Genomic DNA, 25,687 nt, shown 5'->3' with positions numbered 1-25,687 from the left:
TATGGCGAGAATTCTGGACAGATTCTCTGGCCAAGACGGTTTCCACAAGGCACGCAACGAAAGGTATATAGTTGATGAGTCAAGTAATGATGCTTGAGTGGGTTACTGTGCATATTTATCAGTAGTAGGTATATATAGAAAATGGAATCCTGGATGGTGGATTGGGAAGAGGGACAGGATGGGGTGGAGGAAAGTCGGATTTATATAGGGTCTGTTTCTACTGGGGTGAATTAGTTGAGGTAATGAGTATAGCGACACGATGTTAATTATCTGTGGTTGAATGAGGATTGGGCTTGAATTGGTGTCTTGGCAGGGACGAATGGGAGGGTTCAGGGGTGAATTGATCAGATCTATATGTGCACTAGCAAGATGAATAGTTAGGCTTCATAGGTTCAAGAGTATCAGTATCTTGGCAGATACTTCATCGTTGGCTGTGAAGGTGGGAAGCATTTCCATGCCAATTGACCAAATCATACATAAATAGAATCCATTAGAAAAGGAAATATTAAAGAGTGTAGTCTATCGCTAAACCGTAGTTCGGACGAAGTCATTAACCGAACACCATACCGCCATAAAACACAAAGCCGCCCACCCAGGGTATACAATCATTAGTGAAAACTGCTGTGATGGTGGCTTTCATGGCTATCACCATCGGCCACCATCTCTATCGTCTGTGACACATCCACCGTCTTGTGAATGCCTCCCGCCTCATTACCTGCCATGTCGACCGTCCCTGCAAATGTAATCAGATGTGACTGGTCGGAGGCGGACTCGGTGCCATCGGCGCGGCGGGAGTTACCGAGTGAGAATCGCTTGTTGCTTCCTTTGAGTTTGCTAAGGTTGACAGAGGACTCTGGTTCGTAATAACGTTGAGAGCTGTACTCCTTCTTGCGGAGCTTGTTGATGAGGATGTTGATCGTGGGGAGACAAGCGCAAATCATGGCCACGCCTCCTTCGGCGTTTCTAGTTTGGGGTTAGTCTGCAGCATCGATTATTCTAGAATAATGACTTACCCTGAGAGAATAACGATTGTAAAGACAATAGTCTGATCCCTGGAGCTACCATCACGCAAGACCAGAACCAGCCGGTACAAACTGAAGGCCGTGGCCAGACCACCCGCCGACAGCATGCCGATGACCCGCAACTTCTTACTCCGTGACATCTGAAGCGACCAGGTGAGTGGCAGAGGTAGAATCAGGATAATAAAGTCGGTCACCACACTGATGACAGAATCGGCGATCAGGGCGGCCCGTTGATTGAGACAGCGTGCCTTTGGATCGAGCGTCCAGTATCCCGGAACCGGGTCGCACATGCGAATCTTGACGACCTCGGCAACGATGTAGTATATGCAGAGACAGCCGAGGAGGCCGTAGATGAAGTAGATTTTGGAACGGTAAGGACTGAAGATGCGAATGAGGATAGAAAGGAGTGCGATCTTGACGAAGAGTGCCATGGGGCAGTAAAGAACGGTGGCGATGTAACAGAACTAATTTGATCCTTAATTAGCCGATGAACTTCAAGTCCTTCTGATAGCCGGGCGTTCATACCTTGCGAAAAAGAATCTGGTGTGCTTCAGAGACATCGTCAATGTGGTAACCCCCGCCATAGTGACCCACTGGAGTCAAGTTAGTTGGAGCTGCTGGAGAGATAAGAACGATGCATACCGGCAATGGCAATGCCACAGTATCCCATGAACAGAACCTGCAATAGTCAGTGAGTCGCCCTATGGAGGCACCTGCAGTCCCAACGTACCCATGCTATGAGACATGACCCTGGGAAAGTTAGCAATGATTTTTTGAAGAGAAGTCAAGCAAACGTACAGTCTTCCACACCTACGAACTGTTTGTAGTAGATACGGATGGAAAAACGCAAGATAACAAATACGCTAATGATCGGAATACACAAACATTGTGTGACGAAATTGATGGTGTTCAAAACATCCTTGGGATGACTGACAGTCATGGCGTGCCAGTGGTCAATGCAGCTTCTTCAAACAGGAAGAAACAACATGGAGCAAGACACTGGCCCCGACGACCGCGGGGAGGCCACAAACATTTATAAATAGGTTCAAATTACAGGCGCTTGGTCTGTCCATGCGCGCAGCGTCGTCGCCCGGGGTCAAGCTGGCGCTGCGCCGTCTATGATAGGCCCATGAAGCCGCCTAGGGAGGCCCTCAACTTTGGGTCGGAAACTGGGAGGACAATCCGAGAAATGACTTCAATGGCACCGGGTCACGATCGTCCCGCCCAGGTGTAGATAGGAAAACCTTAAAGGAGGGATACAGCAGCTCCCCGATGCAGTTGGACTGGGAGGCGACCATGGAGTATCCGAGCGGATCGATCGTGATAGGCCCCGGAGGTCATAACGTCTACCTGTTTTGGGAATGATGGACAGGGAGAAGCAAAGATGCACCTTGCATGGATCGTCGTGGTTGCTTGCCACTGGGGCGTCGCATGCGATCGTGGTCTAGTCTAGATATGTATCGTGCTATGTAAATACACTCAGTGGTGTTGCGGCGGCGGCGTCCATGGACCATGGTTCTGAAAAGTTGACACCCGTAGGCGGATCCTTAGCTAAGAGTGTCTCATTTCGACGCCGAAACTGGGGTTCGAGAGGGCGCCCCTCTGCGATGCCAATATTTTTTCATAATTACTATTGGATAATCGATTCTCAAATCTCTCCTCTCCTCCGAACTAGCCGCGGAGACATGGCTGCAGGGCGTCGGAAATATCTCGAACGAACAATGGAGATAATCAGGAGTAATAACCATCCCCGATTATTGCTTCCTCCCCGGGCGCTCGTTCCAATAGCTCCTCGCGCTACCTATGCGCCAGATCCTGGCTGCATATAGGCTGTGGCGACGACGCACTATCTGTCATGGTGCTGCAGAAGAACCCGCCAAAGTCCCGACTGAGGGATTAGTGATCGTCGGTGTCCGAGCCAAACCACAATAGAGTATTCGGCATAAAGGAGAACGCTGGAAAGTGGGTTTGAAACCAGCGTCTGTGAAAAGCCCGTGATGCGGCGGCCTCCGGCAAACTGTCATGGAGCCAGTCAACAATGGCAGAATGGCTCCCTTTTTCACAAGCTTGCCCGGTTAATTGTTGGCCTTAACGGGGGTTGTTCTTCCGGAAGACCGACTTGCGACACCGACCCGTAGTTTAGCGTGTGCCCTAAAGCCTCTAAAGCCTCTAACGTAAACGCCAAGCGCCGCGAAGAAGAATTTTAACTTTCGCTTGCTGTGTGTCGAGTGGAGCGTCGGATGGCTTCCATCCCTATTATTTCCTGGTGAATATGATGGCTCACATTTACCTCGCACTGTTCCCCCGTGTGATCTAAAATGAAGAATTGCCCCCCAGGTTGTGTTACTTTTGACGAAGGTGGCTGCTATTGAAACTCTCCTGGGCTTCTAGAAGACGCCTTTCTGCGCCCGATCAGCAAGGCTGCAGAAGGCTTAAGTCCCACGCGGTTTGCCACGCGCTGCATGTGTATAAGGGGTCAACAGGGAAAAAAGAACCCGAGGACAGACAGATGACTAAACTGGAGTCGGGTGCAATCTGTGGTTCTGTGTAGGCTTCGTGGATACGCCTCCACTTCCCAAGGTTCAGCCCGTCCCTCCATCCAATTTTCTCGTGTCCTCGACACTCTGGTTGGGTTCCAGTAACCTGTCAGGCTCCATCTGTCACCCTCATTTGGCAATGGGTCTGCTGCTCTCCGTTCCAGTCCACTGAGAAGGGAGAGAAGGCAATGAAGCGAACAATAGTGAGGAGTAGCATTCAAGGTGAACGCTGGTTTGCTGTCGCACCACGGCCCGTGTCAACCCAGAAAGTTCCTCCTCAATTGTCCACTTGTGGCTCCCTCGTTTGTCTTTACCTTCCCAGGTAGCTTTCCCAGATATTGCATCTTTACGAGAATTCTCACAATGACCATTGTCCAGGCCCAAGGAGCGGATTCTAAGCTCTTTCAGCCGCTCGCCATTGCCAATGGCAAGCTCACTCTGAGCCACCGGGTGGTACACGCCCCCCTGACACGCAACCGGGGCGAACCGTTGAACTCAAACAGTACTCCCGAGAATCCCAATCGGATTTGGTACCCTGGGGACCTGGTCGTCGAATATTATCGTCAACGGGCAACTCCAGGCGGGCTGATCATCTCGGAAGGCATCCCTCCATCGCTGGAGGTAAATACTCCCCCAAATCCACCTCCGATGGGTCATTCGTCTGTTCTTTAACACGCAAGCAGAGCAATGGAATGCCAGGAGTCCCCGGTCTTTTCACGGAAGAGCAGGCCGCTGGATGGAAGCGAGTCGTTGATACTGTCCACGCCCAGGGCGGCTACATCTATTGCCAGCTGTGGCACGCCGGCCGTGCTACCGTCCCCCAGATGACCGGCTTACCCCCAGTTTCAGCCTCCGCCAGCGTTTGGGACGACCCCGAAGAGCGCTACACCCACCCCGCCGTGGGAGCGTCGGAGCCGGTTCGCTATGCAGACCACCCTCCGATTGAATTGACGGTCGCGCACATCAAGCAAACCATCCAGGACTATTGTAAAGCCGCCAAGACTGCCATGGACATTGGCTTCGATGGCGTTGAACTACACTCCGGTAATGGTTATCTCCCGGAGCAGTTCTTGAGCTCAAACATCAACCGACGGACAGACGACTACGGCGGATCTCCAGAGAAGCGCTGCCGCTTCGTACTGGAGTTGATGAACGAACTGGCTCAGACGGTTGGCCAGGAGAATCTGGCGATTCGACTCACGCCGTTTGGACTGTACAACCAGGCGCGTGGTGAACAGCGCGTGGAAACCTGGACTTATCTGTGCGAGTCGCTGAAACAGGCGCACCCCGGTCTATCATACGTCAGCTTTGTGGAGCCGGTAAGCATTATCTCATAACCGATTGAGTCCCACTTACTAATGTGTTCAGCGCTACGAGCAAATTCACAGTTACGAAGAAAAGGATGCCTTCCTCCGCAGCTGGGGCCTTCCGAGTGTCGACCTCTCCTCCTTCCGCAAGATCTTCGGCTCGACCCCCTTCTTTTCGGCTGGCGGCTGGGACCAGACCAATTCTTGGGGCGTCCTGGAGGCCGGGAAGTACGATGGTCTCCTCTATGGACGGTACTTCACGAGCAATCCGGACTTGGTGGAGAGACTGCGCAGGGGCATTTCCTTTGCACCTTATGATCGCACGCGGTTCTATGGACCCTTTGAGGATAACGCATTCCACTATGTGGACTACGAGCCTGCTCCGCAGAGCTCAGCCGGATGGGATTCCACAAAGGTCCAGGTCCGACTATGATTGATGATTTGTATATACACATGACTGCGATGCTGGTTTAGTTTAATTTAGTTGCTCTTAATCCCTCCGTTGAGAAGACCGATCGGCGATGGTATTGATCCAGTGCTGTACGTAGGTAGATCAAGAAGCCTCAGTGCTCAAAGCGCTCAAGCCGTGTAACCGCCATCGACGACCAAGGCGGAGCCTACCATGTAGCTGCTCATCGGGGAGGCCAGAAACAGGAGTGCGTCGGCGATCTCCTCCGGTTGTGCCCTACGGCCAATAGCGACTCGCTGCGCGTCTGGCTCCATGAATCCCGCATCCCAATACGTGCGGATCAAATCAGTGTCCGTGTATCTGGATCGTTAGCTAGCGGATATTATACTGGCCTACGGGGCGCTTACCCAGGACAGATAGCGTTGATGCGTATCCCTTGTTGAATGTACGCTTTGGCGTCCTAAACCGGTTTAGTCTGACAATCTGGGGGTGATTATCATGAACAACAGACCATTTTTGAGAAAGCAACCACAGCTGCAACCATTAGCTATCTAGGTACACTCATCCACCAATCCCAGGCATCCACTTACCATGCTTGGAAGCTGTATAGGCCGACAGTCCTGACCAACCCCCCGGAGCCACTACCCCAAACATAGAAGCCATATTCACGATCGTCCCCCGACCGAGACGCAAACCGCGCGATCTGCAAGACGCTTAGCCGGCCGTCTTCCCCTCAAGTGGACCAGTAAAACATACTCCTGTGTCAGCATCTGGCGTATCACAGCCTTTTGGCAGAGCAACACCCCGGTCTGGTTAATATCGATCACCCTCTGCCATTCTGCTGCCGTCAGCTCATGGGTCGCGCTCGGTTGCCCCACAATCCCGGCGCAGTGAACCGAGATATCAATGCGACCGAATCGCTCGACAGTGCGGCGCACGGCTTCATCCACGCATGCCTCCTTGGAGACGTCTCCAACCGTAATTTCCACTGCAACATTGGGATGTGAGGTAGCGAGCTCATTTTTAGTGCGTTGGAGGAGTACCTCGTTCACATCCAAGAGAGATAGTGCTTCGATTCCATTCTGGGCAAGCGTGAAGGCGGTGGTCTTGCCAATGCCTGAGGCAGCTTAGCACGGTTTCCCGATCGGGCTAGGTTGGTTCCTACCATTTCCACCTCCCGTGATAAACGCCGTTCCCGATACCTTGCAAGCCATGATGAACAGTTATAGTGGTTAACACTCTCTGCCGACTGGGTTGTCGAAGAAGTCAGAACACCAGCTGGCTGGTGAGTGATGGACGACGTCCATATATCTAGTTGCTGGCCACTAGCCACCACCCCTGTCAGGATTCGAGCGGGGTCAAGGCATTATTGTCTGTCTGACTGACTGCCTCGGTTATTCAACCAAGTACTAGTACATGTTGCTACTAGTATGACAACTAGCGTCTTTCACCCTTTTCCCATGGCTGGTATTGGGTAATATTCTGGTTAATTCTCAAGGTGGCTGGCGATAGTTACACTAGTCAACTTTCTTAGCATGTCAGCTTATGCATACCTCGAATGTGGTCATTGTTCTTCACGTCAGACTTACCAAACCGCTTAAATGACAAGGGGTCCGAGAACAATGAATTCCATTGTTTCCGGGCGTCAGGGAAGGTGCATAAGACAGCTATGATGCTATCGGATCATTGATATAAAAAAGCAGATTATATTTCATCCATACATCATGATCATAGAACGATTCATAAACAATCCATATCCAAAGCCATTCAACCAAACATACCCAACAAAAACAATACAGGTATCATGTCACAAATTCATATCCAACAAACAGCCCATAAAACAAGTATAACACCTATAAGCCCCTAACAAACATTAGCACGCCCATTCATACACCAAGACACTCATTCCGAAAGACATCAAACTCACATCCAGCCCATCTCAAGCCGAACTAAACCACCTCCGATCCCGGATGCTGCTGCTGCACCGGATACACCACCGGCTCCGGCTTCTTCATCATCGTCTCAGAATATCCATACTCCCCTTCATTCATCGCCACAGGCTGCTGTCCCGCAGCATAAGCCTGATTATAGTATGGCGGGGCCGGTGTGCCCGGCTGCTGGTGCTGCTGGTGTTGTGATTGCATTTGCATATGTGGATACATGTACTGCTGCTGGTACTGTTGCCGGTAGTACTGGGCGCGGAGGTTATCTTCGCGGCGTTCGCGCTTGCGTTCGCGACGGTGCTTGATGAGGAGGTAGATGCCGACGCAGATGGCAATGATGATGATAATGGGGATAATTATGATTTTCCCGATGATCTTGCCGATACTCATTTTGGGAAGGATCTGTGTTGTCTGGGTTGAGGTGAGAAAGGAGAAGAGATGGTGGAGATTGTTTGTGTGGGAATAATGATAGAAGTCGAAGATTGGTATGTAGTAGGTATTCAGTTTGTAGAATGTATGAGATTCTTGAAAGCTAGATAGATACCAGTAGTAGGCAGGTAGTAGCCAAGCAGCCAAAGGACAGAGTCAGAAACAAAGCAAGAAAGCCAAGATCCTCCCCCACAAGCTTATATATCTCTCCGTGTCTAGCAAAGACGGCCTGGACCCTCCAGCCCTACCATAGGTTGGCACGCAGGCAGGCGCGTTAGAAAAATCAATCCTCAGCACGGGGGGTGATGAGCTACACTCCCAAAGGGAGGATGTTGCTGCTGAGCGCTTCATAGAGGATGCTGATTCGGTGGGTAGAACCAGGACGGCAGCATGAATATGCAGGCCGGTTCACCTCTGTCACACGCAGCCTTACGCGTTAGGTTAGCTCTTGGTGCATCCTTGATTAAAGCTTGGTTGATGAGCGTAAGAGTGATGGTTGGAGGAGAGATGATGATCGGGGTTGGAGATGGAGCCAATCATGTTGGCGGATTTGGCGCCGCGGGTGATAGTCGCGCATCAGCCTGGTGTCTGTCGAATCCTGGTAGGGCTGGAGGTGAGGGGGAATGGTTGAGTGTAAAATGCTGCATGGATTTGCGTGATTTGAATCTATTTTTATTTAAGTTGGCATGAGGGGATTAAAATCGGAGACTATTACTAGTAGTGATAGGGTTAAAGAGAGTGGTACTACTACTGCAGTGGTGAAGAAGCGAACCGTCCTCGAAATATACAATGACGAACCCCCACAACTGAATCATTTGGATGAACAGTAAGAAAACAACAACAGCACACAACCACTAGTACTGCGTACTTATTCGACCATACGTGGCTAAGGAGATGCTTTAATAGATTTCCTTTACCGTCATGTCCTTATCTAATAGTAGTATAGTTCCCTCCCCAAGACTCCTTCGCTATTCCATGCTGTTACTAGATACATCCGCACGGTCGCTCGGGCCTAGCTGACCCTTACACTAACAGCAAAGCGGAAAAAGGTCTCTTACCATCACAGAAATCTTAATCTTATCTCAGCTAGTTTCCCCCTTAAAGCGCTTCGGTTAGACCAAAATAAATCGAAATTCTCCTGAACTAGGGGTCCTCGCTACGATTATCGATTGACCTGATTGAGCCGATCCCGAGGTTTCCGAGTTCACCGCGGAGTCCGCGGAGAGCACGGCGGACGCGGGCTTCCCGGCAACGAGGAAGGTATACAACATGAACAGCAATGGAGGACTGATAAAAATCCGCGATCGCCCGATCTGTGAAGAACTATCAATCTGTATACAAGGAGAAGGATGTCTGCTCATAGTACGGCTACAAGGTAAGACAAATGCCTACCTAGACACGCCATGCACAGAACACTAAATTCACCTAGCCACCAACCCAGCATGAAGCAGTCTACGAATCCGAGCCCGGAAAAGTCTTCCAGCGCCCACGAGGATGAGAAACTGACATTCGAGTTCGGAGGTGCGCCGGGGGTTACCTTGCTGATGCTTGGATTCCCCCTCCTTATGTATTACATGTTTATAGGCGCGACCTTGTACGACGGCCACCTCCCCTTACCCGAAGCGAACCAATCAATTACCGATTTCCTCTTCCACCTCGTTGACCTCGCCCATACGCATGCCTATCCCCACCGCAAGGCATGGATAATATACTGGACCTTCCTTGTCCTCGAAGGACTCGGGTACCTGTACCTCCCCGGCGTATACGGCAAGGGAAAATGCCTTCCCCATTTGAATGGAAAGCAGCTGGATTACTACTGCTCCGCGGCAGCGTCGTGGTATGTTACCATCGCTGCTGCATTGGTCCTCCACTTTTCCGGTCTCTTTCGTCTGAGTACGCTCGTCGATGAGTTTGGTCCGTTGATGTCTGTGGCTATCTGCTCTGGCTTTCTGGTCTCGATCCTCGCGTACGCGTCTGCCTTGCTACGAGGTGCTCAGCATCGGATGACGGGATCCCACGTTTATGATTTCTTTATGGGTGCAGAGCTCAACCCTCGCTTGTTCCAGTGGCTTGATATGAAGATGTTCTTCGAGGTTCGCATACCCTGGTATATTCTGTTTTTGTTGACGCTTGGGACTGCGTTGAAGCAGTGGGAAGACTACGGGTTCGTCTCTGGGGAAGTTTCATTTCTGCTTTTGGCACACTTCTTGTATGCGAATGCATGTGCTAAAGGGGAAGAACTGATTATCACGAGCTGGTATGTTGCTCAATGCGGTGGCCAAATCAACAATACTGATCTTGTCGCAGGGATATGTATTATGAGAAGTGGGGATTTATGCTCATTTTCTGGAACCTTGCTGGTGTTCCCATGAGTTACTGCCATTGCACCCTATACCTGGCGAGCCACGATCCGTCAACTTATAAGTGGAACCCTATAGCACTGGGCGTGCTATTTGTGATGTATATTTTTGCATACTGGGTGTGGGACACGTGCAACAGCCAGAAGAACCTCTTCCGAGCTCAGGAGAGAGGAAAGCCTGTGAATCGAAAGACCTTTCCTCAGCTACCGTGGAAATCGGTAAAGAACCCTGTCTGCATCAAGACAAAAACAGGAGATTCCATCCTGTGCAGTGGGTGGTGTAAGTTGTTCTTTTCTGTATCGCGAATCAGGGCTGATGAGGTATAGATGGAATGGCACGTAAGGTCCATTACAGCTGTGACTGGTTTTTCGCTTTCTCCTGGGGCCTCATTACTGGCTTTAACTCGCCATTCCCCTGGTTCTACTCGTGCTTCTTCACTGTTATGATAATCCATCGTGCTCTGCGGGATATTGAACGTTGTCGCGAGAGATATGGAGAAGCTTGGCGCGAGTATGAGCGGAGGGTCCCCTACCTGTTCATTCCGGTAAGACTCATCGAGTTGCTGTTGTGATCAAGCTAACATCGAAAAAGTATGTCTTCTAGGCCATTGGAGTCAAAGGATGGGCCTTTCGGTAGGCATCTTAGTTTAGTTTGTTTAGGCCAAACCGTGCCCCACTTATATTGGCTTGCCATTCTGTTGACCTGCGTTTGCCATGGGTCTCCCAGCTGTATATAGGAAGGAAAGGGGATTAATATTTTGAATCATTATAAGTCGTCACGCCTCTCGACTTAGTTGCCTTATCCGTCAACATTAGCGAGGGTATGCATTTCGCACGCACTGAGTAGAGTGTCCAGACAAATTTCCCATCTACTAGGCGTAAATAAAAGACTGAGAGAGATGGGTTCTCAAGCCACGGTCAACAATTAGCAGTGAGAGGAATGCAAGGTGTATTCATTGGATTGAATCGCTATTAAGGTCGAAACTCAAAATATCCATGACCGATCGGTTAGTGCCAATGAAGCCATTCAGAAACATGGATATGTCTGCTTGGTTCATGGTGGAGTCAAATGTATCTTTTGGCCATGAAACATCTGGCAGGGCAATATTCCCGGGCCCATCAGTTGTTGGAATAACAAGGGATCCATCTTGATGTTGCTCCAACCCGGTTAGTGTCTGTTGTGAGTTCACAAGTATCTGAGCAGCCCGGACAAAAGCGTCACAGATAGTGTATAAATGCATTGACCCTCGTGAAAGGCCTTTGATTAACTCTAGGGAGCTGGCGGTATCCTGTAGCAGAGCAAGATCTGCTGTATTGGCGGTCGTGATGGCGTGGGTAAAGACGATGACGAAGGGTGTGAATGAAGGATAGAGAAGTATCCTGTCCAATTAGTTTACTATGTTAATGCAGATTGAAGGGTGTCTTACCAGTTTACGTATTCTGTTTGCTTATGTGTCTGGCGACCGCGGAAGTAGGTGAAGCACTTCAGATGACTGTGTAAAGCAGCAGTCGCAGATGCATAGCACTGGGAAGAAACTGCCATCACGTCGCGTGGATGGGTCTGTGCACGATAGATGACGGTCAACACAGAGTAAGCTATAAAGTCTGCACAGGCGGCCATCCCATGTAGGGAGTCGGCATAAAGACCCCGACTAACATCAATCTTGTAAAACCGTCAGCCAAGTTGACTACCCCAACAGGAGGAAGGCGTACCGCAAGGAGCTTGTCCCGTACTGTCATCAGGTCGGAGGACAGCCGCTCAATCGATGCTGATCGTTGCTCGTCACCTGCTCGACAAGCAGAGGTAGAGTACAGCTGGTCATAAACTCTACCTTGAACATTCGCGAACTCGACGATTACAAGCCCCATTAGGTCCCACGGACGATGCTTGGGATCATTCGAGGGAGTATAAAGGTCTGCATCAATATCGTGATCTTGAAAGTGTGATGTCACGCCAATATTGAGAGAGATATTCTTGTCAATGGTGTAAAGTGCCCAGAACGCATGGCGTTTTGCCTCGGCAATAGCATACTCATCCTTTTCTAAAGTAGAACGTCGGTGTAACCCGATGCTCTGGCACATGTTGAATGCCAGCGAAAGGAAGGTCCAGCACCGCTGGACGTCAGTTTCCTCTTGTGCTTTCAGAACCTGCATTCGTTAGGATTTGTAGTTCCTGAAGACAATCAAACATACCCCAAGCAACAGTGCCTGTATCTTCTCCAAAGTTGGTTCAGATATAACCTCAGGCCCGCTCAAGCCAGCGGCAAAGTGTCGTTCACAGAGCGCAAGGCTTGATTGAAGATCAAAGTGTGCCAGATCGGGATCTCCCGCATGAAGATAATCGCGGATCACATAGAACAGTATACCATAGAAGAGTGTGAGCGAGCCCGGTGGCACAGGGTTCAATGGGAAATATATTGACTGGCATAGATGTTCCACACGGGTTGAGTCTATCCAAGATTGACTGACCAGGAAGAAGGGAGGTTGAGCTATATTGCGTAAGCGATAGCATCTAAGGGGGGTGGAGATGTATACATTTGACCTTCTTCACCACTGCTATGACCAGCTCTACAGGAAGCAATGTCTGGTTTAGTTGCATAGGTGATTGTGCTCCATTTCGATTCACGGTGTGATTGTGCCTATCGAGGCTGCTTTTTAGAGAGGAGAGCGCAGCAGAAACATAATCTCCAATCTGTCCATCACGGGCAGTGTTTGCTGCGGAATAAGCTGCGTCCCTGGCTACAAGGGTCTCATGATGAAAAGATGACTGTCCCTCGAAGGGAGGAGCTGTTGGGCCGGTGCCTATTGGGTGAGAAGCCGGCTGTACTGAAGTTGGTGGTTTTGTTATCTGATGGAGTGCTTGCTGAATAGTTGACAATTGTTCTTGGATTACCGAAAACCTTTGCTCGCTATCCTCAGTTAGCACTGCAAACACTTATAGTCTAGTTTAACCTACTAATCGTCGGACTCGGCTCTGCGTGTCTCCGAAGACGTGACAGGCGTACCTGTCGGACCACAGGGGACTCCAAGAGCGCTGCAGCTGGAACAAGGAACTACTTTATCACACTTGATCTAAAGAGATTTGCATGAACATGGGTGGAATACTGATTTGGTCACAGGGTACGATACCTTCCGAAGCCGACAGTTGTCGCACTGGTTGGAGTTAGTACTTGTTATAGATTAGATGGTGGCGGTCGAGGAAGCCGTACCGCGCGGGCCCGGAACGAGTTGCGGGCGATGGAAGGAGTTCGGGCAGCCATTGTAGGTAAAGCCGCTAATTATGAACGATAGCTCGCATGATATATCAGCACTCCTCTTCTGGGTGATGACAACAGTAGCTGCACCTCAAGCCAAAGGTCTGTGAGTAGTAAAGTGTTGAATGACAGGTAAGAGTGCGAGTAAGACCTCCAGTCATCTTGTGAAGGCGCCATTCCTGTTCAGGCTAGATTGAACCCAATTGAGTTTAGCGAGTCCCGTGACGTCCACTTGTCTGCCATGACGGGGCCTTTCCCAATCGGGAGGGTCTTGACGCTTCAATAACAAACCTGAATTCGATGGTCACGGAGATTCTCCGAGGCTAAACTGCTAACTCAGCGAGTCCCAAGAGAAGACAAGGGCCAGTGCTTGTCGGCAAAAGTCGCCTTTGCCATGATGCCACCAAACCATACGATTTACCCAGAGCAGCAACAATAGCCTGAATACAAAGTTTAGCATGAAGTCCTTCCCCACGTTCGTGGCCCGACAATGCGGGGAGATCCTGCAAACAGGTCATGACGTGGGTATATATGATGAAGAAGAGGGCTGGTACTCCATAGTTCTTTGCAATGGCATAGCTGGAAAGAATCGGCCATAATGAGAGGTTCGAATCTCTTTCAATTGACCCTGGCTCTTTTACTGTCCTTGGTCGCAGCCGAGGATGGGTACGATGGTTGGCTCCGATATGCTCCCGTGTCCTGCGATCTGCATTGTCGACAGGCTTTGCCGTCTCATATTGTGCTGTTGAACAGCACCAAAGGAAGCCCGATCGAGACTGCAGGACAAGAATTGAAAGCAGGATTCCAATCGATTCTTTCGACGAACTTGACATCTCATCCATTTCAATGCAATAGCTCCGCATCAATTCTGGTGGCTACCCTGGATGAGTACCGTCAAAAATGCCGGGACATCAACGTGCCCGAGCTTGATCCCGATGGCTTCTGGTTACAATCCGAAGGGGACACAGTTCGCATCTTAGGCAACAATGCCAGAGGAGCCTTGTACGGAGCATACGAATACCTCGCTATGGTGGCACAACGAAACTTCTCTCGTGTCGCGTACACCACCAACCCACATGCGCCGATCCGTTGGGTAAATCAATGGGACAACATGGACGGAAGCATTGAACGAGGCTACGGTGGCGCGTCGATATTCTTCAAAGATGGCACGGTGGTGGAAGACATGGCTCCTGTTGAGCAATATGCTAGACTGCTCGCATCTATCCGGATAAACGCAATTGTCGTTAATAATGTCAATGCGAACGCAACACTACTGCTACCCGAGAATATGAAAGGCCTGGGTCGCATAGCAGATGCCTGTCGACCATACGGCGTTCAAATTGGCATATCGCTGAACTTTGCTTCACCCGAAGACTTGGGAGGCCTAGAAACTTATGATCCGCTCGATCCTGGTGTCATTGCATGGTGGCAGAATATCACCGATAGCCTCTATACCTATGTACCAGACATGGCTGGGTACCTCGTCAAAGCAGACTCAGAGGGCCAGCCAGGTCCGGATACATATAATCGCACACTCTCACAAGGGGCAAATCTTTTCGCCCGTGCCCTGCAACCACATGGGGGTGTGCTTATGTACCGCGCCTTTGTCTACAACGACAACTTGAACGAGTCGGACTGGAAGGCTGATCGTGCGAAGGCAGCAGTGGAATACTTCAAGGACCTGGACGGTCAGTTCGACGAGAACGTCGTGGTACAAATAAAGTACGGCCCAATCGACTTTCAAGTACGCGAGCCTACCTCACCCCTTTTCGGCAACCTCTACGAAACCAACACAGCCATAGAGTTGGAGGTTAGTCAGGAGTACCTGGGGCAGCAATGTCATTTGGTGTATCTACCTCCACTCTGGAAGACGGTCCTGGATTTCGACTTACGCGTAGATCACAAGCCTTCGATGGTCCGCGATATCATATCCGGACAGCGCTTCAACAGAACGCTCGGGGGCTGGGCAGCCGTCGTTAATGTGGGCACTAACAGAACATGGCTTGGTAGCCACCTTGCTATGTCCAATCTGTACGCTTATGGTCGTTTAGCCTGGAGTCCGACAGACGATTCTGAACAGATCCTCAAAGACTGGACCCGCCTCACATTTGGACAAGATCACCATGTCATCGACACCATTGCTGATATGTCCATGACCTCCTGGCCTGCCTATGAAAACTATACAGGCAACCTGGGCATACAGACCCTGACAGATATCTTGTATACTCACTATGGACCAAACCCAGCTACACAGGATAACAATGGCTGGGGTCAATGGACACGTGCTGATCACAATTCAGTTGGAATGGACCGAACAATATCGAATGGCACCGGGTATACCGGCCAATATCCGGAGGAGGTTGCTCGCTTATACGAGTCACTAGAAACCACGCCAGATGATCTCGTCTTGTGGTTTCACCATGTACCATGGACTCATCGTTTGCATTCCGGGTTGACAGTTATTCAGCATTTCTACAACGCTCACTATGCTGGCTCAGAAGCTGCACACGGCTTTATAAGACAATGGGAGTCTTTAAAAGGGCTAATTGATCGGGAGCGATACGAGGCCATGCGATCACGCCTGGTTTACCAGGCGGGACACTCCATTGTCTGGCGTGATGCTATCAACAACTTCTACTACAACATGACCGGTATTCCAGATGTGGTTGGCCGTGTCGGTCATCATCCGTGGCGCATTGAAGCTGAGAGTATGAGATTGGAAGGATACCAGACTTACACCGTCAGTCCGTTCGAGGCCGCTTCTAACACTACCGCAATTATCACCACATCTAATTCAACGATTGGGACGGCGAGAACTACCATCAAAGCCCCATCGGGAGTGTACGACATAGGGGTGAACTACTACGATCTCTATGGCGGTCAATCCAAGTGGACATTATCTGTGGGTGACAAGATAGTGGGTCAATGGCTTGGGGATATGGAGCATCAATCCCTAGGCCATACACCTTCGATATACTTGGACGGTCATTCGGCCACCCGGATAACGTTTCATGGGGTCGTCGTCCGGCAGGGTGATCAGCTGAAAATTGTTGGTGAGGCGAATGGGGTCGAGCCTGCTCCAGTGGATTATGTAGTGCTGCTACCGCCAGGGGTGGTTGACTGATATCTACAAAGTCCTATGCGCTATGTAATTGCCGAATGTATATGCAGATGAAATTTTTAGTGGCGTTCTACATCATTGGCGTTCCAAACAAGATTTATACACTTGGTTCTCCCGCTACAAGCTATCAGACGTGGCCAAAACAAAAATAGAAAAGACCATTTGAATTATGTCAAAGATCACCTTAAATGCGATATTGGCCTCTATTCAATCTGCATCGCAGTAGGTTTGGTCAGAATACACCATTTACCGCCTTTATCCCTGGCACACTCCATGTCAAGTACTATCCGCGCCCCACGTTCCCAGTACTCGGTCATCTATTATACCGACGTGATCATGAGGTTTCCCCGCATTAAGCATTAGCCCAGTTTGATGTCGACATACCGGTTAAACTGACGTCTGATCGCAGGTCCTCCGCATTCCCCGCCCTGGGGATTGCTGATCAACAATGTGGCCAGATGCCACCTCATAGCCGATGGCCCGCTTTACTTTTGATCAGAGGTGTCAAGGACAGCCAGGTATAAAGATGTGCGAAGGTGGATTGGCTTTGAGGGTAATGTGAAGCTGTACCGAGCCATTAGGCTGCATCTTAAACTACGATGAAGGCCTCCTTTTTGCTTTCTGTCGGTCTGGCTGCGAAGGCTTGCTTGGGCCTTGTTACCGCCCCAAAATATGTTCGTCAGGAGAATACCACAGGTTCTTCTCTTCAAGACATTGTGACGTGGGATGAGTACTCCATTCGGGTTCACGGAGAGCGCATTCTTCTCTTATCGGGAGAGTTCCACCCCTTCCGTCTCCCATCCCCAGGACTCTGGCTTGATGTCTTCCAGAAAGTCCGCGCGCTTGGGTTCTCAGCTGTGTCCTTCTATGTCGATTGGGCCCTCCTTGAAGGTGAGCGAGGGTCTATACGGGCGGATGGAGTTTTCGCGCTCGAAGATTTCTTTCAAGCTGCTACAGAAGCCGGTTTGTATCTAACTGCTCGTCCTGGTCCTTATATCAACGCCGAAGTTTCTGGGGGCGGATTTCCTGGCTGGTTAGAAAGGGTGCAAGGCCGTCTCAAGACTACAGATCAAGGCTACTTGGGTGCCATCACTCCATATATGCAGGCGATAGGACGCATAATCGCGAAGGCGCAGATCACAAACGGTGGCCCGGTGATTCTATTTCAACCCGAAAACGAGTATACGGCTTGCGTGCAGGACGTAGGCTACACGCAAATCAACAACTACTCTATGCCCGACTATAACAGTTCCTGTCTTCAGAAGGATTACATGGCCTACGTGGAAGATCAGTATCGAAAGGCTGGAGTAGTTGTGCCGTTCATCGTCAATGATGCCGAACCTATGGGCAACTTCGCTCCTGGCACGGGAGTCGGCGCTGTGGATATTTACAGCTTCGATGATTATCCCATGCATTGGAGTACAGCACGTATGTTTTAGATTATACTGATCGAGCTTCTGTTAACTATCTACTTCTAGCATCCAATCCGTCAAACTGGTCATCTGTGGTGAACCCACTGCTCTCCTACAATGAAACGGTTCATGAGGAACAGAGCCTGACCACGCCGTTTTCTATCTCAGAATTCCAAGGTGGAGTGCCTGACGGTTGGTATGATAACCTTGGGGTATATGTATCGTGCGAAGCACCCTAAGCTTATATTGTGCTCTAGGGGTGGTGTTGGTGTCGATACCTCGGCCGCATACATCGGTCCTGAATTCGCACGCATCTTCTACAAGATAAATTACGGCTTTCGCACTGCTATCCAAAATCTCTACATGGTGAGTGGACTACTAGAAACGCGTATAGTCCATCTCACTTCTTTGCTAACTAAAGATTTGTGCTTTTTAGATCTTTGGAGGAACAAATTGGGGCAACCTGGGCCATCCTGGTGGTTACACCTCGTACGATGTGGGTGCTGCTATCGCCGAAGATCGCGAAGTCATCCGCGAGAAATACAGTGAATTGAAGCTACAATCCAACTTCCTACAGGCATCTCCTGCATATCTCGAGTCACACCCCGAAAACGGGAGCTATGGAATCTACACGGACACCACATCCCTCGCAGTAACCCGGTTAGCCGGGAATCCAACCAACTTCTACGTGGTACGCCATGGAGAGTTAACATCGCAAGAGTCGACTTCATATAAGCTTCGCGTGAACACTACCGCAGGTAGCTTGACAATTCCTCAGCTGGGTGGAACACTAAGTTTGAATGGCCGAGATTCAAAAATTCATTTAGTCGACTACAACGTCGGCAACCTAAGTCTGATTTATTCCTCGGCGGAGCTTTTTACCTGGAAGCAGACAGGCTCCAAATCAGTGGTTGTTCTCTATGGAGGTGAAGATGAGCTTCATGAATTTGCCGTCCCTGCAAATATAGGAAAACCAACTTCCATTGAAGGCGATGATTTGCAGATTCAGCAGATCAACTCGACCACCGTGATACAATGGGCAGTCCAACCCTCACGCCGAGTTGTGCATTTCGGCAACACCCTCGAGGTGCATCTCCTCTGGCGCAACGAGGCATACAACTACTGGGTCCTCGACCTACCCGTCCCAGGGGCCATAGGCCGACACGTCTCTCAGTCTCACGCCAACCGATCTGTCATCGTCAAGGCCGGGTATCTGCTACGAACTGCCGAACTAACTGGCACATCCCTCTATCTGACGGGCGACATCAACACCACCACTACCCTCGAGCTCATTTCTGCTCCTCAGCCAGTGACCAGCATTTTCTTCAACAACCAAAGCGTCCAAACCAGCGTCACATCTGGCCGTCTCACCGGCACCCTCACCTATCAAAAGCCCAACATCAACCTACCAGACCTCACAACCCTCGACTGGCACTACCTCAACACCCTCCCAGAGGTCCGCAATTCCACATACAACGACGACCTCTGGACCCCCTGCACGCACATCACAACCGCAAACCCACGCAACCTAACCACCCCAACATCCCTCTACGCCAGCGACTACGGCTACAATGGCGGGTCCCTTCTCTACAGAGGCACCTTCACTGCCACCGGCAATGAGACCTCCCTCTACCTCCTCACCGAAGGAGGCTACGCCTACGGCTACTCCATCTGGCTCAACAACACATTCCTCGCCTCCTGGCTAGGAGACCCGTTGTATATGTTCTCCAACCAAACAGTCACATTCCCATCCTCTCTCACTCCCGGAGCCACCTACACATTGACAATCCTAATCGACCATCTCGGCAACGACGAGAACTTCCCCGCGAACGGCGAATTCATGAAAGATCCACGTGGAATCCTAGATTACACCCTCCACGGCCGCGACGACAAATCAGCCATATCGTGGAAAATAACGGGTAACTTTGGTGGCGAGCATTATGCTGATCTAACTCGAGGTCCACTCAATGAGGGTGCCTTCTTCGCTGAGCGAAAGGGGTATCATCTCCCCGGTGCCCCGGTGGAGAAGTGGACGAAGAGGTCACCGTTTGAGGGACTTCCGGAGGATGAGGCGCCCGGGGTGGGGTTCTTCGCGACAATATTCGATCTGAATGTTCCTGATGGGTATGATGTGCCTTTTAGTGTTGTGTTTGAGAATAGTACTACGGTTGGTGATGGATCGGAGCCTGCGAGGTTTCGGTCGGAGTTGTTTGTGAATGGGTGGCAGTTTGGGAAGTATGGTATGTTAGGCATCCCCACTTCTATTTTTTCTTCTCTTTTTGCTGTGATTTTTATTTGGGTGAGCTAATGGTTCATGTTGTTGGTAGTCAATCACATCGGCCCACAGTTTAGCTTTCCCGTCCCAGAGGGTATCTTGGACTATAATGGGAGCAATTATCTTGCTGTGACTATCTGGGCTATGGATGAGAGCTCATTTAAGTTGGATGGATTGCGGTTGCAGGCTAATGCGGTGTTGCAGAGTGGATATCGCAAGCCTAGTCTTGTGGAGGGAGAGGTGTACAAGGAGAGAGCTGGTAGCTATTGATACTGTGGGCTGCTTCGATGTTGGTAGCGAGGGGAGGGAAACTGTGACTGCCTTTGAGATACGAAATAGAAAGATTGGAAGTTCTGCCGAATTACTGGAAGTCATCTCAAGCAGACACTAACTAAATACATAAGCGCCCGACCGATCCTCTTTCTATAACCGGGTCTCAGAGATCCTCCTCTGGCTAATCTGTAGACACGCTTGTTCGCAGATCCTTCTCCTTTGAAACTGCTTCTGCAGTTTTCGGGGGTTTCGGAGTCGCGCCAAAGACACGTCGCAATGTGCAAGGCGCATACCGATCAGCGACAGTCACATTCATGAGCGTCTCTGAGCCATTCCCACTGACTATAGTGTTGGTCGCAACCATGCTATGTCTTCGACCTAAGGCAAGCGTATAGGATCCATGGTTCCCGTATTCATACGCTGAAGCTGAGGCGCAGCCGCGAATGACCTGATCGACTACAGGAGAGAGGGTCATTTCGGGCCTCATGGTCTGCATGTAGATCCAACCATGTACATTGAAGGTCGCAGTGCTCTCTGGCCTTCTTTGTGGTGACACGTGGAACACAACTCCGATGGCTCTTTCGGAGGAGTCTTTTAACCTAACAGCAGCCCATGTTTCCAAGGAAGTCGAGTCGTTGGAGGTAAGTCGTAGTCGGTGATTTTCAGCATCCCAGATACGGGACGGATAGTATTCCGTTATGCGCTGGCTCGCTGTTCTGGAATCCTCTCGATTGATGTGGAATTGACATGTCAGTTGTGGCCCTCGGTCAGGAACATTGGACTGTGATCGGATATAGAGGTCTCGAGTTATGGCTGTTGTTTCTAGTCCCAAATCAACTCTCACTACCCGTCCCCGCGAGATATCATAATCGATGTCAAAGGTGTTGTCTGATCGAGGAGTAAGAGGAAGGGCCAACGTGCCCGTGACATCATCGTCATAATGGCAGTCTAAGAGCGCGAGGCAGCTATCCTTAGGCCGGTTTTGATATATGACGGGGAGCGTGATGTGGAGGCCTCGGTTGGTCATTGCGTATGGCCCACTGTTACGCGGACGTGACCACTGAACGACATTCTTGAGGAAGCAGGATGAGGACGGAGCAAGGACGGTATACTGGCTCTCTTGCTCAATATCGCAATAGTTCCATGCGAAAATGGTGTGATCATCGGAACTCTTGATGATTTCGTCCTGAAGTCTAACAAATGCACCTTTACCTTCGCCATAGAGGATAGGCATATGAACATCAAACAGACCGAGGAGACAATATGCTTCATCCTCTATCTTGGAAGTCCGCCTCTTAGCTGCCCATGACATCTTCTGTGCGACACATACTGATCTCAGTGAATCTTTTGTGTCTGTCGAGTCTCTAAGAACGCGCTGGTCTATCCCAGTGACGGTAGAGAGGAGGGCTGTCATTGATGCTTTTGTACCCAGGAAGTTCCAACCAGACCCATAAAATGTCAAATCCTTAGGCGCAATCAACTCCTGCAATGTCCACCCTCGGGTGAGCCAGCGGCATTTTGCAAAAGGCCCATTGATCATCGCATCGTATTTACTAGGCCTGCGTCTTCTGGCGGGTTCGACAGAGCTTCCGGCTTGCTCATTGAGCGGAATCTCACCGTAGTCGCTGGGGATGTCAGACAAGTAAACGTAGCACTTGCTTGATCGCATGTACCATTGGAACATGGAGTTGATAGCTTCAGAGATTTCCGCACTACTGCTTTTGTTGATACAGCATGTATCAACCCAAGCGTAATCCAGACCATCCCTGATCGCTTGCTGGCAGGTATACTTGATCTTGAGAAATCCTTCCTTGCCTACCACACGATCCCAGTACCTGGAGCCTGTTGACAGTGCCTGAAGATCTTGAAAGAAAACCTCATTCTTTCCCCACGTATGTGATAGAATTGCATATTCGGGGATATCACTGTCGAGGTATTCTTCCAACTGGTAAGTTCTGGCGTTGATCAGTCTCATCTTTGCGCTCAGATTTAGACTGAGGAAGATACATACAAATCTGAGATTACATGGTCTGTTCTTCGCTATTTAGGTGGTGTGGTGATGTGTTCTAGATCTTCCAATTGGCTGCTACGTGGCAGGCAACACATCCGGGTAGGATTGTCCTGCGGAGTACATCGAGGCCCAACTGCACTGTACGTTTAGCTATGTTCCGACACTTCTCCAAGTTCCAGATGCTGTATCCTTATCTAATGATATGACACAATACAACTCGCTCTAGGGCTGTGTCATTGAGTGGACAATGAAAGACCATATTGTTGCTGGGAAGGTGCCCTTATCGTTTCTGCGTTGTCCATGGACGCCCTGGATTCGGAGAAGCCTCATCGGTGCTGAGGGATATTTCATACGTGTAGGGTCGTCCAGGACCTGGGGTTTAGATTTATCTGGCAATTGAGGACAGGGGTACTTTGTATCGTTGACAGTCAGCAGATCTCAGGCATAGTGGCTGTAACAAGTAGACCATTTCACAACTTATCGCAACCATAGTAATAGCGAGTCTCGGAGCAGGGATGGGGACTAGTTTGTGGAAGCATTCAAAGACAGCTCACTGATGCATATGCTCTGTCTTTCAGATATAGGCACCGAGCGCCCACTCACCATAACTATATTCGATGAACTGGTCAGTCAATAATATCTGAGTTGGTGATGATGAGAAGACGGGACTGGGTCAGCTGACCGACGCGTGGTAGTTTCCACTGGACCACGTGTTTCCCTTTCCTCCAGATAGACCTATGAGTTCAGCATCCTATTTATCTACTTCATCTCCCAGCTCATCTCTGCGCTGGCACTGGCTACCTAGGTCTACCAAGTAAGTCTCTGTTACATTGCCAAAATATAGGGGGAAAGATCATCGAATTGAAGCTAATGCCATGAGCCCGAGAATCTAGGGTATTCTAATCCTACAACTTTATCAGCTTCTCGGTTATATATGGCTTGACCGGGCTGATGTCATGTCTTCAGCAGGTTCTTTTAGCTCCGCCTCGATGATGCTCTGTCCGTCACCGGGGGGTGCCCAAAACTTCACAATCCTGAAGCCAGCCGAATCCAGCACTTTCGTCCATTGACTAGCCGTTCGCTCCATGCTGTTACAGAAAATCAACATCTCCCAGTCCCACATGGCTGGCAGCATCGCACATTCCTTGTCTGCCAATACGAATTCCTCGATTATCAGTTTGGAATATCCCTTTTTCATTGCTGCTCCAAGATGGCTCAGGATCAGGCGACTTTCCTCGTCTGACCAGTCGTGAAGGATGAATTTCATGTAATAGGTGCGGGCACCTGCGGAGGCATACAGTCAGACTAGGGACAAGAAGCGTTTCAAGTGTTAACCAGCGAGTATACCTTGTATTGGCTGTGCCTGGAACAGGTCAAACGATACAAGCTCAATTTTGGGGTGCTGAGTAGCCTCAGCCACGACATGAGGCAGATCTTCCAAGATGAGCCGTCCCTGCACTCCAGAGAATTTGGATTGGAAAGCAACCAAATCATGGCCGCGCCCACCGGCTACGTCTACCAAGAGGACATTACTTTCGTCCTCTTTGAATCCGTCAATAATCCTCTCCTTGACAGGAAACCACTCGAGCCAGCTAGGCCGGCTCCCGCGGTCCGCTTCCATGAAAGTATTGCAAACGTCCAAGAAACCTGGTTTGGTCGGCACCCAGTCCCACAGCGACATTTCTGTCTTCTCTGCGTACTGTAATGCACCATTCAGAGCACCCGATGGGTTTCGGAAGTTGATCATACGCAGGAATTCGGGTACTTTAGCCAAGGTAGGCATACCGATATCGAAGCTAACATTCTGTCAGTTCGGCCTTGCCACCTATGTGACTGACTTACATGAATCTCACTACGGCCCCACTAAGCCTGTCTGTCATCTGTCTGGTCATCTTTGTGGGGATGTAGACCCGTACATCATGTTCTGCAACGTATCCAATCCCTGCAAGGATTCGCAGCACCCTTTCTGTTTCCAGAATACCTTAGCAGCTGACTCATAGACGGGATTGAAATAACAGTACCAGTCAGGACTAGATCTGCCCCTTTCGTGGCTGCCAGGTCCTCCAGCGTAACTGGACCATTCCGCTCACTGAGCGTGGAGAAAATACCAAGGTCCATGGCGATGCGCACACACATCACTTGAGTGGGCTGGTACGGGTCAGTACTTCGTGCTCATCTTTTTTTGGAGGATATTAGTACCGAGTAAGCTAGATTATACACTGCATCTTGTGGCTTCTGAAACACCTCCACCAGCCTCTGCGCCGCCTGGAGGGCAGCCAAGCGATCCGCTTCGTTATGAGTATCTTGAAAAGCATCTGCAGCCTGCGCGACCTGCCGAATCAGACCGTCGAATGGCTTTTGAGAGACGCCATTGGCGTGACAACTATTGCTAGACATGATTAAGATACCTATGCAAGGGAAGCAGCACTACAGGGAACAGGGGAGAAGGGAAGGCCTGTCCTTTTACAATGGTTGGGAGCCTTATTGTTCTGATTTAGCCAGGTACAGCTTTACAACAGCCTTTTACTCGTTATGGCAGGAGGCACAGGACGGTGTGCGTGCACTGGGTGGACCTGTCACATCAATCAGAGTTGGTGGGTAAGCGCCCAGCTAAACCAAGATGCAGTACTTTTGGTCATCAGCAGAGGCCCGCAATGCCAGACTAGAACAGCTAGCAACGCCATCGTGAAAATAGGGTTGGATAGGACGTGTAAAGGGCCGCCACCGGCTGTCAGTTCCGTCACCTAGGTGCCGTCCTCCACGCGCCACACGCTTTGGCTGCATTAGCGCCGCGCCGGTGCCTCGCGGAACCGCTATGGATATTCCGAGCCTTGACTTGAGCCATGCTTCCAATCCTTCAAGATATTTGAATAGAGAGAGTACGCCATGACAGAAGTCCTGAATGCTTTCGAGGGTCCTCGGAGGTCATTGCGCATATTGATGCTATGTTACATGCTTCCCAAAATATGGTCCGCACACACTGGGCTCGTCTATCTGATGCCCGGACGAAAGGCGCCTGCTGTGGGCTGGTTTGGCCCTGTTACCTAGCAAAAGCACAGGCCGAAGGGAATCCCCTACAAGTGGGTCTTTTGGCATCTGGCAGTCGATCCCTTCGTATGCCCCGACGACCAAATCACGGCAAATCCCGAGACATGGCCATACCGCACACCATGTGTTGATAGTCGATGTATCGCTCGACAGCTGAACAAAGAATCTCTTTGTGCTTGTCTAATAGTCTCGTAAATAATCAATTATCGACTATATCGCTCGATCGGGAACACGCCTGCTCGGTACAGCTTTATATTTCAAGGACCTCCAAAGTGTTCCCCCTTGAT

At 50.2% G+C, this 25,687-nt stretch overlaps 10 protein-coding genes across 10 annotated transcripts; 4 read left to right on the top strand and 6 right to left on the bottom strand.

The window, feature by feature from the left end:
* Positions 1–415: 415 nt before the first annotated feature.
* BO79DRAFT_287364 (uncharacterized protein) lies at positions 416–2,010 on the bottom strand. Its single transcript, XM_025688576.1, has 6 exons — positions 1,821–2,010; positions 1,753–1,772; positions 1,665–1,701; positions 1,548–1,615; positions 1,014–1,486; positions 416–963 (listed from the first exon to the last, which is right to left on the bottom strand). Exons 1-6 carry the CDS (start codon positions 1,960–1,962, stop codon positions 609–611), a joined length of 1,095 nt encoding a protein of 364 aa, XP_025539629.1. The 5' UTR covers positions 1,963–2,010; the 3' UTR covers positions 416–608.
* Positions 2,011–3,922: 1,912 nt separating this feature from the next.
* On the top strand, positions 3,923–5,299 carry BO79DRAFT_217529 (alkene reductase; the record flags this gene model as incomplete). Its single annotated transcript, XM_025683372.1, has 3 exons — positions 3,923–4,180; positions 4,243–4,878; positions 4,928–5,299. The coding sequence occupies 3 exons, from the start codon at positions 3,923–3,925 to the stop codon at positions 5,297–5,299; spliced, it is 1,266 nt and encodes a 421-aa protein (XP_025539628.1).
* Positions 5,062–6,532, bottom strand: BO79DRAFT_194443 (SDR family NAD(P)-dependent oxidoreductase). Its single transcript, XM_025681050.1, has 6 exons — positions 6,441–6,532; positions 6,032–6,392; positions 5,866–5,978; positions 5,787–5,809; positions 5,683–5,735; positions 5,062–5,635 (listed from the first exon to the last, which is right to left on the bottom strand). The coding sequence occupies exons 1-6, from the start codon at positions 6,487–6,489 to the stop codon at positions 5,446–5,448; spliced, it is 789 nt and encodes a 262-aa protein (XP_025539627.1). The 5' UTR covers positions 6,490–6,532; the 3' UTR covers positions 5,062–5,445.
* A 604-nt stretch (positions 6,533–7,136) lies between these two features.
* BO79DRAFT_208954 (uncharacterized protein) lies at positions 7,137–7,799 on the bottom strand. The gene has a single exon (XM_025682502.1). The coding sequence runs from the start codon at positions 7,606–7,608 to the stop codon at positions 7,225–7,227; it is 384 nt and encodes a 127-aa protein (XP_025539626.1). The 5' UTR covers positions 7,609–7,799; the 3' UTR covers positions 7,137–7,224.
* Positions 7,800–8,836: 1,037 nt separating this feature from the next.
* Positions 8,837–10,679, top strand: erg4A (c-24(28) sterol reductase). Its single transcript, XM_025682501.1, has 5 exons — positions 8,837–9,022; positions 9,077–9,904; positions 9,955–10,286; positions 10,334–10,551; positions 10,599–10,679. Exons 2-5 carry the CDS (start codon positions 9,090–9,092, stop codon positions 10,608–10,610), a joined length of 1,377 nt encoding a protein of 458 aa, XP_025539625.1. The 5' UTR covers positions 8,837–9,022; positions 9,077–9,089; the 3' UTR covers positions 10,611–10,679.
* A 264-nt stretch (positions 10,680–10,943) lies between these two features.
* On the bottom strand, positions 10,944–13,266 carry BO79DRAFT_287359 (transcription factor domain-containing protein; the record flags this gene model as incomplete). The annotated part of the gene is made up of 8 exons (XM_025688575.1): positions 10,944–11,386; positions 11,434–11,669; positions 11,720–12,154; positions 12,200–12,495; positions 12,542–12,915; positions 12,963–13,078; positions 13,136–13,159; positions 13,216–13,266. 8 exons carry the CDS (start codon positions 13,264–13,266, stop codon positions 10,960–10,962), a joined length of 1,959 nt encoding a protein of 652 aa, XP_025539624.1. The 3' UTR covers positions 10,944–10,959.
* A 344-nt stretch (positions 13,267–13,610) lies between these two features.
* aguA (alpha-glucuronidase) lies at positions 13,611–16,431 on the top strand. Its single transcript, XM_025686859.1, has one exon. It carries the CDS (start codon positions 13,859–13,861, stop codon positions 16,382–16,384), a length of 2,526 nt encoding a protein of 841 aa, XP_025539623.1. The 5' UTR covers positions 13,611–13,858; the 3' UTR covers positions 16,385–16,431.
* Positions 16,432–16,980: 549 nt separating this feature from the next.
* Positions 16,981–20,385, top strand: BO79DRAFT_265117 (glycoside hydrolase family 35 protein; the record flags this gene model as incomplete). Its single annotated transcript, XM_025686858.1, has 5 exons — positions 16,981–17,809; positions 17,860–17,989; positions 18,051–18,159; positions 18,230–20,033; positions 20,121–20,385. The coding sequence occupies 5 exons, from the start codon at positions 16,981–16,983 to the stop codon at positions 20,336–20,338; spliced, it is 3,090 nt and encodes a 1,029-aa protein (XP_025539622.1). The 3' UTR covers positions 20,339–20,385.
* Positions 20,386–20,522: 137 nt separating this feature from the next.
* Positions 20,523–22,316, bottom strand: BO79DRAFT_245242 (HET-domain-containing protein; the record flags this gene model as incomplete). Its single annotated transcript, XM_025685455.1, has 1 exon — positions 20,523–22,316. The coding sequence occupies one exon, from the start codon at positions 22,314–22,316 to the stop codon at positions 20,523–20,525; it is 1,794 nt and encodes a 597-aa protein (XP_025539621.1).
* Positions 22,317–23,280: 964 nt separating this feature from the next.
* Positions 23,281–24,749, bottom strand: BO79DRAFT_194429 (O-methyltransferase; the record flags this gene model as incomplete). Its single annotated transcript, XM_025681049.1, has 5 exons — positions 23,281–23,636; positions 23,700–24,156; positions 24,206–24,318; positions 24,374–24,500; positions 24,552–24,749. 5 exons carry the CDS (start codon positions 24,747–24,749, stop codon positions 23,281–23,283), a joined length of 1,251 nt encoding a protein of 416 aa, XP_025539620.1.
* Between the last annotated feature and the right edge of the window lie 938 nt (positions 24,750–25,687).

The sequence above is a fragment of the Aspergillus costaricaensis genome, assembly GCF_003184835.1.
Source record: "Aspergillus costaricaensis CBS 115574 unplaced genomic scaffold BO79scaffold_15, whole genome shotgun sequence".
Taxonomy (NCBI): domain Eukaryota; kingdom Fungi; phylum Ascomycota; class Eurotiomycetes; order Eurotiales; family Aspergillaceae; genus Aspergillus; species Aspergillus costaricensis.
Note: the sequence above shows the minus strand (reverse complement) of the source record. Positions and strands in the feature narration are given on the sequence as shown.

Bases quoted from the DNA above. Each gene is read 5' to 3' on its own strand.
- BO79DRAFT_287364 (XM_025688576.1), bottom strand. From the start codon at position 1,962: ATGACTGTCAGTCATCCCAAGGATGTTTTGAACACCATCAATTTCGTC. The intron at 1,702-1,752 runs GTACGTTGGGAC...TGACTATTGCAG, and splicing joins GGTCATGTCTCATAGCATGG to GTTCTGTTCATGGGATACTG. The intron at 1,487-1,547 runs GTATGAACGCCC...GGATCAAATTAG, and splicing joins ACCAGATTCTTTTTCGCAAG to TTCTGTTACATCGCCACCGT.
- BO79DRAFT_194443 (XM_025681050.1), bottom strand. From the start codon at position 6,489: ATGGCTTGCAAGGTATCGGGAACGGCGTTTATCACGGGAGGTGGAAAT. The intron at 6,393-6,440 runs GTAGGAACCAAC...AAGCTGCCTCAG, and splicing joins TATCACGGGAGGTGGAAATG to GCATTGGCAAGACCACCGCC. The intron at 5,636-5,682 runs GTAAGCGCCCCG...CTAACGATCCAG, and splicing joins ATCAACGCTATCTGTCCTGG to ATACACGGACACTGATTTGA.
- BO79DRAFT_208954 (XM_025682502.1), bottom strand. From the start codon at position 7,608: ATGAGTATCGGCAAGATCATCGGGAAAATCATAATTATCCCCATTATC.
- erg4A (XM_025682501.1), top strand. From the start codon at position 9,090: ATGAAGCAGTCTACGAATCCGAGCCCGGAAAAGTCTTCCAGCGCCCAC. The intron at 9,905-9,954 runs GTATGTTGCTCA...ATCTTGTCGCAG, and splicing joins GAACTGATTATCACGAGCTG to GGATATGTATTATGAGAAGT. The intron at 10,287-10,333 runs GTAAGTTGTTCT...GATGAGGTATAG, and splicing joins CATCCTGTGCAGTGGGTGGT to ATGGAATGGCACGTAAGGTC.
- aguA (XM_025686859.1), top strand. From the start codon at position 13,859: ATGAGAGGTTCGAATCTCTTTCAATTGACCCTGGCTCTTTTACTGTCC.